Raw genomic sequence first — 14,437 nt, 5'->3', positions numbered from 1 at the left:
ATCTGACGACGCATTTAGCTGTTCTACTGGTCTGAGCCAACCGTTTAGATTACGAGCGTTTTCACGTGCAACTTTAATAGCGATGGTTATTTGGGAGAAAGCTCTGAGATTTAACGACGCTCCTACGACGGTTCTTACGATGAACTTAAGCCTTAAAATGTTATTGGGGAAACTGGGCCCTGATCTTCATGTCCTGGCGTGAGCCGTTTAGTTTAGCCTTTATCCTCATCACGTAGATGAAAGTAATGTTCTCCGAAAAGTGTAAGAGGACACTGCCAACTGTTACATGTTCACCTGCATTTACTAATAACAGTGGATCTCAAATGAAAACAGAGGAATGAAACGAATGATGGGAGTGGGACACATTGGAAAATGAGATGGTGATAGAAAACGTAAGTAGAAAGTGTAGAGACATTTGACCATCTCTGATCAGATACGATTTGTTTTTACTTTATTCAAATCAAATGTTATTGGTCACATTTACATATATTCAGCGGATGTTGCTGTGAGCGTGGCGAAATGCTTGTAATACTGTAAAAGCAGTAGTGTGGCCTTGCCGTTACTGGTTAGGGATGTAAACTAACGGAGCATAAGCACCCAACTATAAACTCAATCGCCGTGCAGCTGTACAAATATAGGCCTATGCTCATGTAGCATGTAAACAACAAGATACTTTGACAAAACAGAAACCACCTGCTGATCAAGGAAACAACAAGTGCTGCAAAATGATCAAGGCTATTGAAGTAATATAATATATAATATAGATTTAAGGGGCTGTGAGAGACTTAAGGGTGAATATACAGTCGCATTTGATCGCGTTGCAATTTGACGCGTATGCCATTGTGACGCTTGGTTCGGGAGTTGCCCTGACTGCCTCAGATTGGAGGGGATCCCCGTGTGCACACAGTTCTTCTCCTGCACCACAGCAACCATCCCACAGAAACAAGACCCCCCCCCCGTAGCCCGACCAATCAGAACGACAGCAGGCAGCGTGTGCCAATGAGGCGGCGGCAACGGGTGGAGCTCTAAGCCGTCCAGGCCAATCGCTGTCTGAGTGTGGGGGTGTCCCTCACCGAGGGGAGGGTTTTTATGTGAGCCAGATCTGGTTCTGAGCAGAGCAGGGGGAGGGACCAGTCAGAGGCAGAATTCATTCAGGAGAAGCGACTGACCTAGATTCCATTTCCCCCAGGATGGAGAGAGGGTGTGGGTAAACACATCCACTACTACAGATCTCAAGATCCACCATGCAACCCAGTTAGTATAATGATAGTAATAATAACAAGCCATCCGAGTACAGAGACACAAATTACACTGAGACATCTGTACACACATTGGACCACAGCTTGCTGAGCTCAAATCTCTTATCGTCACCTCAGGCTGAGATGGCTAAAAAGAATCTCCCCTTATCGCCTCATTATCCGGTTGAGATGCATGGAATGGTGCTGTGATATAAAGCCCTGTTACATTGACAAACAGTGAGTGTGCAGCCTGTGTTTTGGTCTTGTTTGCCTGTATGTGTGTGTAGTGGAATGTGAGTATGTCGTGGTTGGATTAAGGTTGAGGGTGTATTTGAAATATATGAAAGGGATAAAGTGTGTGTGTGTCATAGAGAGGAGCCCCTGGGACTGTTTCTGTATGTAGTCATGTATCAAATATATCTGACTCAATGAATGTCGTTCAGCTACTGTGACCTAATACCATGTAACATGTACAATACAACGATGAGGTTTATGCTGATTGGCTGAACGCTTTTGTTTTCTGTTCTTTCAGCGCCACAAGGCTGCGGAGAAGACTGCAAGAGGGTCCCTCCGCCCAAACCCAGGAGGAACCCCAAAACGCAGCTGAGCACCTCCTTTGATGATTCCTGCATCAGGAAGCACATTGGCTCCAAGAGTCACTCCCCCTCTGCCGAGTGCGAGCGCAACCCCTCTCCGCCGAGCGACGAGAGTCCCAGCCACCACTCCGACTCGGATGAGCCTGTCTACATCGAGATGGGCGCCAGTGTTGGGGGCGGCGGGCACACAGAGGCGCCCAAGAGTGAGGACGAGGAGCTGGGAGAGTCTGTGTACGAGGAGATGAAGTACCCTCTCCTGGATGATATGGACTACTGCTGGGAACCCCCAGGGTGCCGCTCCGCCTGCCCCACCCCGGCGCTCCTGGACCCAGAGTCTCTCAACCGCTGCTCCACCCCGCGTAACATTCCCCTATGCGACATCCCTGCGCCGTTTCCCAACTTGCTCACCCACCGGCCGCCCCTCCTGGTGTTCCCCCCTGCGCCGGCCCAGTACTCGCCAAACTCGGACGAGTCCCCGCTCACCCCTCTGGATCCACTGACGAAGCTGCCCATGATGGACAACCCCTGCGCCTACAACAAGTCTCCCACCTCCTCTTCTGAGCCCCCCCTGGCGCACCTTCGCAGGGAGCTGACAGCCACGCCCACCCTGACAGTGTCGGGTCGCTCGTCGGCTCCGCCCCTGCCCTGCACCCTCTACAAGTCCTCAGCCTCCTCAGCCCACGGTTATCAGCGCAGCCACTCAGCCTGCCCCTCTCCCGTCAGCATGGGCCGCTGCCTCACGCCGCTTAGCCTGATGCGCACACCGCCCTTCGACGCCCCCATGCCCCTCACGGGCGGGCTGCCGTGCAGCGCCTCCACCACGCCCCATGGAAAGGGCTCGCCCCCACAGGACTGCATAGCTGGGGGCAGGCTGCATGGGTCGATGCAGAACGTATCCACGGGACGCTCACGCACACCGACCAGCCCCCTGGACGAGCTGACCAACCTGTTCACCGCCGGCCGGAACATGATGAAGAAGAACACCGGTGGGAGAAAGTCCAAGGAGCCCGGGGAGAGTGAGTGTCAATCAATCATTCAGTCAATACATCAATCAGTCAATACATCACACCATCATCTATTTGTCACTATAGTTACAGTCAGTCAATACATCACATCATCTATTTGTTACTATAGTTACAGAATCAGTCAATACATCACATCATCTATTTGTTACTGTAGTTACAGAATCAGTCAATACATCACATCATCTATTTGTTACTATAGTTACAGAATCAGTCAATACATCACATCATCATCTATTTGTTACTATAGTTACAGAATCAGTCAATACATCACATCATCTATTTGTTACTGTAGTTACAGAATCAGTCAATACATCACATCATCTATTTGTTACTATAGTTACAGAATCAGTCAATACATCACATCATCATCTATTTGTTACTATAGTTACAGAATCAGTCAATACATCACATCATCTATTTGTTACTATAGTTACAGAATCAGTCAATACATCACATCATCTATTTGTTACTATAGTTACAGAGTCAGTCAATACATCACATCATCTATTTGTTACTGTAGTTACAGAATCAGTCAATATATCACATCATCTATTTGTTACTGTAGTTACAGAATCAGTCAATATATCACATCATCTATTTGTTACTATAGTTACAGAGTCAGTCAATACATCACATCATCTATTTGTTACTGTAGTTACAGAATCAGTCAATACATCACATCATCTATTTGTTACTATAGTTACAGAATCAGTCAATAGCTACATAGAGGTGGAGCAACAAAATAGTTACTCCATGTGTATCCAGTCTGATCCAATATGATATATATATAACCCACACAGTGTAACATTGACACATTGACTCACAAAAAAAAAACAGCAATGTTTATTTAAATTTGAATGAAATGAGTTGTTAGTGGTCTCATCCACGTCGTATCAACGTAACCCCCTTTTCATCTGGTAAAACAACTTCCAACCCCGCTAAAGTAGGAGATGCTGCTGATAGCAGGATTGCAGGCTATGCCATGGGTGTTTTGTGGCTATTTGCAAGCATTTCCTCTATGAGCCTGTTTAATCTAGGCCCACCGAATGTAGATTGATACAGATCATATGATTTAATCTGGCAGGATTAGAGAGTAGAGCGGCCGGCATTAGGACCTCTCAAACCCCGCAGTGGCATTAAGCCACCACACAGCATTACTGATAAATATGTAAACATCATGTTTAAACACAGGAAGCCAATGTGTCCAGTCCGGGACCCAGACAAAATTACATTAATGGTGAATTCAGATAGGTTCCCAACACCAGAGATTAACACATTTCTATATAACTTCAGAAACTTTTTTTTTTTCAATCATGAATTCATATTCATATTTAATTTGTATGCATAATTCTGACATTACTTTTCTCCCCGAATGAACGATCTCTATTGAGACATGGCCTGAAACTTTAATGGGCCTCTGATGCAAAGGAATAAAACATGAATTTGTGTTTAAAACCACGTATTTACACGTTTGTGTTCCTTGATAATGGGCACAGTGAAGTGTGCGAGTGGGTTTTTGTCAGATTGGCAGAAAAGAGCAGCCGATGATTTGGAGAGAGATCTAACATACTATAGCAACTAACTTCATTCGGGGAATTCCCACCAGTTGTGTGCATTTGAATCAATTTAGTTCAAAAAGAACTGAGCATGTGTCAATCAATCTGCACTTAACTCCCAGAGCTTCATAGCAACCATCAACTCCAAACCAGTCATAGCAACAGAAGAAGGAGCCTCTGTTATTTCCCTCCCTATGAGGAAGTGGGCCAATCGCAGTGCAGGTCACGCCCAGCTTCCAACTGATCATGTGCAGGCAGTGGGCTCCTGAGAGACAGCCAAGACTTTTACACCTGATCACAGAGTTATATTCCTCTGTTGGCCCAATCAGCTAGTAGAGATTTAACCAATCAGGGAAACATCTTCACAGTCACCAATCAGGAGAGAGAAAGAACAGTTGCTGACTTCCTGGAATTATAGCACAATCTTCTCTGACTGTTGGACATCTTAGTGGTTGTGGCAAATGTTTGCATCTGGCATTTTATGCAATTTCTGTGTATTTCTTTGGCTTGTGGACAAATGTATGCCTATGTAGTAATGTCTTATTGATGCATGGTTCTGATTTGTCCTTTAGCCCCGGGATATGGCTCATAAACCATGTTCACTCACACTATGTAGCGACGGGGGCAATGCTGTGAAGACTACAGTTTTTTTTTCTTCTTATTTGTTTCTATTGTTGCACCTGCGTCCGGCCAGCCTATTGGGGCTTACGTAATGACAGGTCCGCTGAGCAACGTTCTATGATTGATCACGTACGGCGTCCTCTCGCTATCCGGGAGGATAGACGATAGAAACACAGCTAGCTAGCATGACCCACTTTTCCTCTGGTTCGTCACCTCTATGAGACGTAACAACAAGCACGCACTGGTGACACGCTAGCCTTGTGATATGGGACTTCTGGGAAAGCAGTAATGCACCATAACGCTCTGCTGGGAATCAACTATGCATGTTCATTTTTTTTTTTTTTTTGCAGAGATTGACCAATGTATTTTATGGAAGGCAGAAAGATGTTAGTCTCTATGTGGGCTGTTGCCTTTTGGTTGTCAAACCGTCGAGGAACGCTCTCTGACTTCCTTTACAAATCTGGACAGAAGAACAGTGTTACCCATAGCAATGTTGTGAATGAGGGATCTAAACGAGAGAGAACATTACAATCATCATATAGGCCTACTTTCACCAAATTCGACAGATTAAGGGTTGCACACATCGCACCGAATGTGGATCGTTTAAAGATCGTCTGCCGATTTTTATGCGAACTGTGTTAAAGGGACATTAATAAAACGTTCAATTTCTTATCATCAATGTCCCCTCTAAACTGCGCGTGTGCTCGCTCACCTCCTCCACGATTGCCGCGCAGTAGACAAGAAATTGAACTTCACTTGAGTTCGCCCCATTAGTTTGCACTTTATAGAATCAACATTATATCACACCCTTTTCATTGCAACAAAACCAAAACAAATCTAACTGCAAAATTGAGTCTGTGATTTTGTTGTAGGCAGAGCCAGAGCGCAACGGAGTAGAATTCTATTGGTGGAGGTCGTTCAATTACCCACGAATGAATGAGCTGCGCATGTGCACATTTGTTGACGTTCTTTTCTAGTTAGCGAGTTATTAGTTAGAGATACCGTTTCCTACAAGAGCACAAAACGTATAGGCTTATGTCTTAATTAAAGGGGCAGTGTTATTTTGTAAAGTGGTTTCTTGCATCATACAACACAATACAATTTACAGTCACCTATTTGGCCCATGATGTTACAGACCAAGGCAAAAATAATTAATTAATTTCAAGCCCTTCATAATGTAAAAATGTCATTAAAAGTCTCATGCAATTTAGGTCTGCATTAAACACCACACATATACCACTGTAGGCTATATCATAGAAATCACAATCTACAATCTTGTATGGGATTTGCTCCATTGGTTTTTGTTGGTATAGGCCTGCATTATGCTCAAATAGCCACAATAGTCTATTGGCTACTATCCAAAACTGTAAGGGTACAGCCTCAGTGTTCACTGTGTTCATTGTTCCCTCTATCAGCATGTTAAATGTGCAACCAGAGGGGAAAAAAAACTCTTGACCACCTTTACTCCACACACAGAGATGCGTACAAAGCTCTCCTTCGCCCTCCATTTTGCAAATCTGACCATAATTCTATCCTCCTGATTCCTGCTGGCAAGCAAACATTAAAGCAGGAAGCACCAGTGACTAGATCAATACACAAGTGGTCAGATGAAGCAGATGCTAAGCTACAGGACTGTTTTGCTAGCACAGACTCCAATTTGCATACCGCCCCAACAGATCCACAGATGATGCAATCTCTATTGCACTCCACACTACCCTTTCCCACCTGGACAAAAGGAACACCTATGTGAGAATGCTATTCATTGACTACAGCTCAGAGTTCAACACCATAGTGCCCTCAAAGCTCACCAATAAGCTAAGGACCCTGGGACTAGACACCTCCCTCTGCAACTGGATCCTGGACTTCCTGATGGGCCGCCCCCAGGGGGTAAGGGTAGGAAACAACACATCCGCCACGCTGATCCTCAACACAGGGGCCCCTCATGGGTGCTTGCTCAGTCCCCTCCACTGCAGTGGAGCAGGTTGAGAGCTTCAAGTTCCCTGATGTACAAACTAACATGGTCCAAGCACGCCAAGACAGTTGTGAAGAGGGCACGACAAAACCTATTCCCCCTCAGGAGACTGAAATGATTTGTCATGGGTCCTCAGATCCTCAAAAGGTTCTACAACTGCACCATCGAGAGCATCCTGACTGGTTGCATCACTGCTTGGTATGGCAACTGCTCTGCCATCCAACCGCAAGGCACTACAGGGGATGGTGCGTACGGTCCAGTTCATCACTGGGGCCAAGCTTCCTGCCATCCAGGACCTCTATACCAGGCAGTGTCAGAAGGCCCTAAAAATTGTCAAAGACTCCAGCCACCCTAGTCATAGACTGTTCTCTCTGCCACAGCAAGCGGTACCAGAGTGCCACCAAGTCTAGGTCCAAAAGGCTTCTAAACAGCTTCTACCCCAAAGCCATAAGACTCCTGAACACCTAATCAAACCTGTTGGGTTTGGAGCTGGAGATGATGAGCTGGAGATGATGAATATGAAGTTTAAACATTTTGAAATGTCCCTTTTTAAAGTACTTTCAGCCAGCAAATGCTTTTGGTGTGTCTGAGCCCTAACACAGAGAGAAGAAATTGAAATAAGGAAGTATTCAAAGTGGTTACTGGGCCTTTACCTACCCATTGATAATAGCATCTATGCAATTCACACCCTGGATGTCTCCATGGCAACTGGAACAAACAGCATTATATCCCAGCATACCCATAGTTCATAGCTCCCACGGCGCATGGGTGACACCAAGTGGCCGTATAGCGGTAGTGCAGTATGAATACATAGATATTTCAGATGTACTTACATTTTTCATCTTCTTTATGGTATATAGGCTATGTTTACTAGTTATTTTTGTGTGGACATAACTTGGTATTTTACGGTACATTGACTGTTTGTCCTCTGTTACAGCCGAATCCAAGAGTAAGTCTCACAGCGTGTCAAAACGTGATGGCAAGGAGCGGCACAGTCACAAGGAGTCCAAACGGGAGAGTAAGGATCGTAGCAAAGAGTATTCTTCTCACCTGCGCAACACCAAGGACAGGAGCTGTAGCAGCGTGGAGCCGCTGCCCAGGCGATATAGCAAAGACCAAGGTTGTAACAGTGTGGAGCCCTTGCCTATGAAACGGGACAGCAGAGACCGGGGTTGTAACAGTGTGGAGCCCTTGCCTATGAAACGGGACATCAGAGACCGGGGTTGTAACAGTGTGGAGCCCTTGCCTATGAAAATGGACAGTAAAGGCAGAGGTTGTAAAAGTGTGGAACTCCCGCCTGTCAGACGGGACAGTAAAGACAGAAGTGTCCATGGCATGGAGCCGTTACTACAACTGGACAGCAAAGACTCTCCCCGGAATGGTGTCGAGTCCAGACACGACAGCAAATACTCTCCCCGGAATGGTGTGGAGTCCAGACCAGACAGCAAAGACTCTCCCCGGAATGGTGTGGAGTCCAGACACGACAGCAAAGACTCTCCACGGAATGGTGTGGATTCCAGACACGACAGCAAAGACTCTCCCCGGAATGGTGTGGATTCCAGACACGACAGCAAAGACTCTCCCCGGAATGGTGTGGATTCCAGACGCGACAGCAAAGACTCTCCCCGGAATGGTGTGGAGTCCAGACACGACAGCAAAGACTCTCCCCGGAATGGTGTGGAGTCCAAACACGACAGCAAAGACTCTCCCTGGAATGGTGTGGATTCCAGACACGACAGCAAAGACTCTCCCCGGAATGGTGTGGAGTCCAGACACGACAGCAAAGACTCTCCCCGGAATGGTGTGGAGTCCAGACCAGACAGCAAAGAAAGGCTCAGCCACCAGAACCCACCAGAACTTCTACCCAGGCAAGATAGCAAAGACCAAAACAGGAACGGAATTGATTCGAGACATGACCGCAAAGTACGAATGGATCAGCCACCAGAGCTCCTACCAAGGCAAGATAGCAAAGACCGAACCAGGAATGGAATGGATTCGAGACACGAAAGCAAAGAACAAATGAACCAGCCACCAGAGCTTCTACCCAGGGAAGATAGCAAAGACCAAGTCAGGTACGGAATGGATTCGAGACACGACAGCAAAGTACGAATGGACCAGCCACCAGAGCTCCTACCCAGACAAAAATGCAAAGATTCACCCAGAAATGGCATTGAGTGCAGACGTAATGACAAAGACAGAGACAGGGAAAGCTACAGCCTAGAGTCTAGACATGAGGGCAAAGAACAAAGTTACAATGGAATGGAGCCCTTCCCCTTACCCCGACAGGAAATCAAAGAGTCAGACAGAAACGGCCTTGAAGCCAGCAGGCGTGACAGCAAGGACAGAAGCTGCAATGGCTCAGAGCTGCCCCCCCGGCGCGATAGCTACGGCAAGAGTGCCAATAGGGTAGATCTTAGGTGCGTCAATAAAGACCGGGTTGGTCATAGCTCAGAGGTCTTGCCCAGGCGTGATGTCAGAGATAGGGGGACCTATAGCGTTGAGCAATCAAAAGCACAAGCGAGGAACGGTGTATCAGGGCAACAACAATCATCGACTGCCACACCAACTCGGCATGGGAGACCTGCTGGCAGTCCGCCAATGGGGTTTGGATCTGGCAATACAGGTGAGGATAGCCCAAATGAAATTGCAATCCTTCAACACAACCCGACACCATGAAGTGACTGTGGTAAATTATTTACAGACACTAAACATGTCCTCATCAAGCACAATAATCTGCAAAGTTTAGAAAGATGCTATACTGTTGATTGCAATAACATGCCATTTACTGAGAGTTAGTAGTCTATCCATAATAAAAACAATTTAAAAAAGTGAGCATTCTCTGACTGGCTTGGGTAACTAACATGTATATAACCAAGGTAGTAAGGTTCACAATGGGTAACAACTGGTCGAATCAACATTGTTTCCATGTAATTTCCTCACACAAAAAAATCCATATGATGACGTTGAATCAACTTGGAAAACTGATTGGATTTGCAAAAAGTTATCAATTTGAGGGAATTTTGTATTTTTTTTTCACCCAACTTTGAACCTTAATCCAATGTTGATTTCCCATTAAATTCATGTTAGTTGACATCTGAATTAAATATGCCCAGTGGCTTATTATTGATATTTGAAGTTATTGGCATAAAATAAACCTGCCGAAGTAAACTATATATTTAAAGCATTTATTTAAGCCTACTAGCTGAAAAAAACAATCCAAACATCAGTTTTGCAAGTGCTTGTTAGTTTGGGCAGGCCGGTTTGTAGAATCTCATTGCTTTGATGGAATATAGGTTTTCAGCAATAGGTAAATTGGCTATTGAAATTGGTAGCTAAGTTAAGATAACTATTCAGCGACCCACTGTCGAAGTTAGTCCTCACTACTTTGCTTAAACTATGTGTAGCCTTCTGAATGAGCTTGTTAGCTAGCTAGCTAGACATTGATAATATTTCATATTCTGTGCACACCCTTCACCAGGTGCATGTGCTTTTTGAAACACCGTATAGCCTGAAAAAGCTAGTAGCTTAGGCTAAACAACATTAAAGTAAATTCGATTCCAAGCATTATCTTATAGACAAGACATAAGAACATGGTGAGAGTACAATATTTATTCTGGTCTGAAAAGATGGCAACGGGTATCAAGGCATGTGGTGGGTTTGAGATTGTGTTTAGGCTTTTACAACGGTGTGTTGTTTCACCGTAACGATTTGTTTTGTTGTATGTAAACCGTTAAAGAGTGAGCTCAATTAATGAATTGAAATGCCTTTGTCCCTCTTTGTAGAGCTGAAACCAGCACGTACAAAGTATGGCCACTCCTCCTCTGCCCCAGTTACACCCTCTCCCTTAGGGACCCCACAGAGGCAAGCATCAGAGGCACAGGTAAGTCGATGAAATATAGGCCCCTCCTGCAGACCTGGATAAATATAGATTTGTTTTCTTTCATTCTTGAGATGTGCTTGATTTACTTTCCCTGGTTTCCCCACGTGTCCCAGATGCCCTGGAAGTGTGGGGACAGCACCATGCTGGAGCAGATCGAGAGGAAACGCTCCCTGTGCATGGAGATCCGTTCCAGGCAGCAGCCAGACAGGAACACCCCGGACAGGAACCTCTGTAAGCAGGACAGCAAGCCTACCCTCCCCATCTGGGGGAAGAGCAACGGAGCCAAAAAGATCCAGCCTCCCCCCTACCCAACACAAACCACCGTGTTCTGGGACACAGCCATCTGACAATAACCCGCTTGGCCTCACGCCCATCCTCCTTCTGAACTCTGTGCCTTCTGATTGGCCCTCTCCACATCAGAGGTGTCAGGGGCAGCCAATAAGAGCAGGGGGGGGGGTCGCTGATGTCAAAGGACAATGGTGGTTACCATAGCAACATTTCTGGTTGTTCAGGTTGTCATTTTTTCTTATCACCAGTGATATTTGATATTTTTCTATTTCGTGTGACTTCGTATGAATAGATATTTTCTAAACAAAAAGCTATGAAGCAGCAAAAAACGATGTAGTTGTAGATCAATCCGATGTAGTTTTTTAAAAATGTTTTTTGTTTTGGTATTTAACATTTTAAAGCATATTCTATCAAGCATAATTCTTTATGCCAAGTGCTCAATTAATTTCCAATGCTAGACGTGCTCTTTTGAATGTAGGATATTCTGACAGTCAACACGCTGTCACTGTTGAGGAGTTCAGTTGACATACAATACAATACCTGTCAAAAGTTTGGACACGCCTACTCATTCAAAGGTTTTTCTTTAATTTTTACAATTTTCTAGGTTGTAGAATAATAGTGAAGATAACAAAACTATGAAATAACACATATTGAATAAGGTAGTAACCAAAAAAGTAATTTATATTTGAGATTCTTCAAAGTAGCCACCCTTTGCCTTGATGACACCTATGCACACTCTTGGCATTCTCTCAACCATCTTCACCTGGAATGCTTTTCCAATAGTCTTGAAGGAGTTCCCACATATGCTGAGCACATGTTGGCTGCTTTTCCTTCACTTTGCGGTCTAACTCATCCCAAACCATCTCAATTGGGTTCAGGTCGGGTGATTGTGGAGGCCATCTGATGCAACACTCCATCACTCTACTTTTTGGTCAAATAGCCCTTACACAGCATGGAGATCTGTTGGGTCAATGTCCTGTTGAAAACAAATGATAATCCCACGAAGCGCAAACCAGATGGGATGGCGTATTGCTGCAGAATGCCATGCTAGCCATGCTGGTTAAGTGTGCCTTGAATTCTAAATAAATCACTGACAGTGTCACCAGCAAAGCACCCCCACACCATCACACCATGCTTCACGGCGGGAACCACACATGGAGATCATCTATTCATCTACTCTGCATCTCACAAAGACATTTGGAACCAAAAATCTCAAATTCAGACTCATCAGACGTAAGGACAGATTTCCACCGGTCTAATGTCCATTGCTAGTGTTTCTTGGCCCAAACAGTCTCTTCTTCTTATTGGTGTCCTTAAGCAGTGGTTTCTTTGCAGCAATTCGACCATGAAGGCCTGATTCAAGCTATCTCCTCTGAACAGTTGATGTGGAGATGTGTCTGTTACTTGAACTCTGTAAAGCATTTATTTGGGCTGTAATCTGAGGTGCAGTTAATTGACGATTTCTGAGGCTGGTAACTCTAATGAACTTATCCTCTGCAGCATAGTTAACTCTGGGTCTTCCTTTCCTGTGGCGGTCCTCATGAGAGTCAGTTTCATCATAGCGCTTGATGGTTTTTGTGACTGCACTGAAGAAACTTTCAAAGTTCTTGAAATTTTCCTGATTGACTGACTTTCATGTTTTAAAGTCATGACTGACTGTCATTTCTCTTTGTTTATTTGAACTGTTCTTGCCATTATATGGACTTTGACTTTTACCAAATAGGGCTATCTTCTGTATACCACCCCTACCTACCTTGTAACAACACAACTGATTGGCTCAAACTCATTAAGAAGGAAAGAAATTCCACAAATTAACTTTTAACAAGGCACACCTGTTAATTGAAATACATTCCAGGTGACTACCTCATGAAGCTGGTTGAGAGAAAACAAAGAGTGTGCAAAGCTGTCAAGGCAAAGGGTGGCTACTTTGAAGAATCTCAAATATATTTAGATTTGTTAAACACTTTTTTGGTTACTACATGATTCCGTATGTGTTATTTCATCGTTGTGATGTCTTCACTATTATTCTACAATGTAGAAAAACCCTTGAATGAGTAGGTGTGTTCAAACTTTTGACTGGTACTGTAGGTTTCTATCTGAGCCATAAATGTCGATCTAAATACCTGGCTCTGGTTGCCATGTGTTCTAGAATGTATAATACTTAGTTCCAGAACAGGTCAGGAATCTTGTGCTTCAGTTTGTAAGTTCACTAGCTGTGTAGTCAGAGCCTTTGATGAGGATTTCTTAGTAATGAGATGGGTTTGCTGGCATGTAGTACACAAGTGACAATTTTCGATGACATTACACGAAGATGGAAACAAGGGTGGGTCGGGGAGATAAACGTAAACCTATTATCCCAAACCAGTCAAAGCCTGTTGAGGTCAATTGTGGATGGTGACGTTGCACTTTGCAGGGGTTGGTTATTTAATGTGGGTTGGTGGCAATAGCTGGCACAGGTCAGCTGTCCTACTCCGCCAGGCACATTGAGGGCTTCTGTTCACAGATTAGATACTGTACTCAATCCACACCAACAATCAGCCCGAACAATGATCGCCTGAGATTTTAGACAAATATGTATGCTTACAGCAGAATATGTGTATATTATGCACTTTCTTGAGAAATATCTGGAAAATATGCTTATATATATTTTTTGTGAGTAGTAGAGCTGTGCCATGTAATGCTTTATCATTGGTTGGCTGGGTGGTATGGTCGCAGACGATTGGCTGTCTGTGACATGCCATCACCCATGACTGGCTATCTGTGATGCATTACCCCCTGGGATTGGCGGCTGCTTGGTGGCATCCATTGTAGGCATCAGATGATAATTACCTATAGCGTGGCCACAGCTCTGCCCAAGTATTAAGAACATAGAACAAGGGTTGCACAAGGACCTACAGATCAAGACTTAAGGTTAATCATTAAAACTGCACTACCCATAACATTCAATTAGGCTATATCCTCTTTCAACCTCCTGCATCGTCTGCAGTGAATCTTTTTTTTGTACGTAAGAAATGCAATGTCTGCATATAATTATTTTTTTCCCCCAGAATGCCCCTCTGATCTCCTTTTCCTGTCTTGTCCATAGACCTTGCCAGGCTACCCAGACTCCTTGCTCTGGTCAAAAGCTACATTAGTTTCTTCTCCACGATGAGTCTGGATCTGAGTACCTCTCCTGACAATTTCTAGAATGAAAATCCGTTCTCGACAATCTGATTGGTCGCAGAAACCAATAGGTTGGGCCAGAGCCCAAACACACGTGGG

The 14,437-nt window shown here is 44.7% G+C and overlaps 1 protein-coding gene across 2 annotated transcripts in view; it reads left to right on the top strand.

Annotated features, from left to right (window-relative positions):
* Positions 1-13,537, top strand: part of LOC110508232 (uncharacterized) — a 34,140-nt gene extending 20,603 nt beyond the window's left edge. For both annotated transcript variants that reach the window (XM_036966882.2, XM_036966883.2), the window contains 4 exons: positions 1,771-2,850; positions 7,946-9,631; positions 10,791-10,888; positions 11,002-13,537. In XM_036966882.2, coding sequence (XP_036822777.2) covers positions 1,771-2,850; positions 7,946-9,631; positions 10,791-10,888; positions 11,002-11,235 — 3,098 coding nt within the window. In that variant the 3' untranslated portion in view covers positions 11,236-13,537. The remainder of the gene's footprint in view (positions 1-1,770; positions 2,851-7,945; positions 9,632-10,790; positions 10,889-11,001) is intronic.
* The last annotated feature ends 900 nt before the right edge of the window (positions 13,538-14,437 follow it).

This window comes from Oncorhynchus mykiss, chromosome 28 (genome assembly GCF_057628025.1).
Source record: "Oncorhynchus mykiss isolate SJ-2025 chromosome 28, ASM5762802v1, whole genome shotgun sequence".
NCBI lineage: Eukaryota > Metazoa > Chordata > Actinopteri > Salmoniformes > Salmonidae > Oncorhynchus > Oncorhynchus mykiss.
This window is presented reverse-complemented; position numbering and strand designations above follow the sequence as displayed.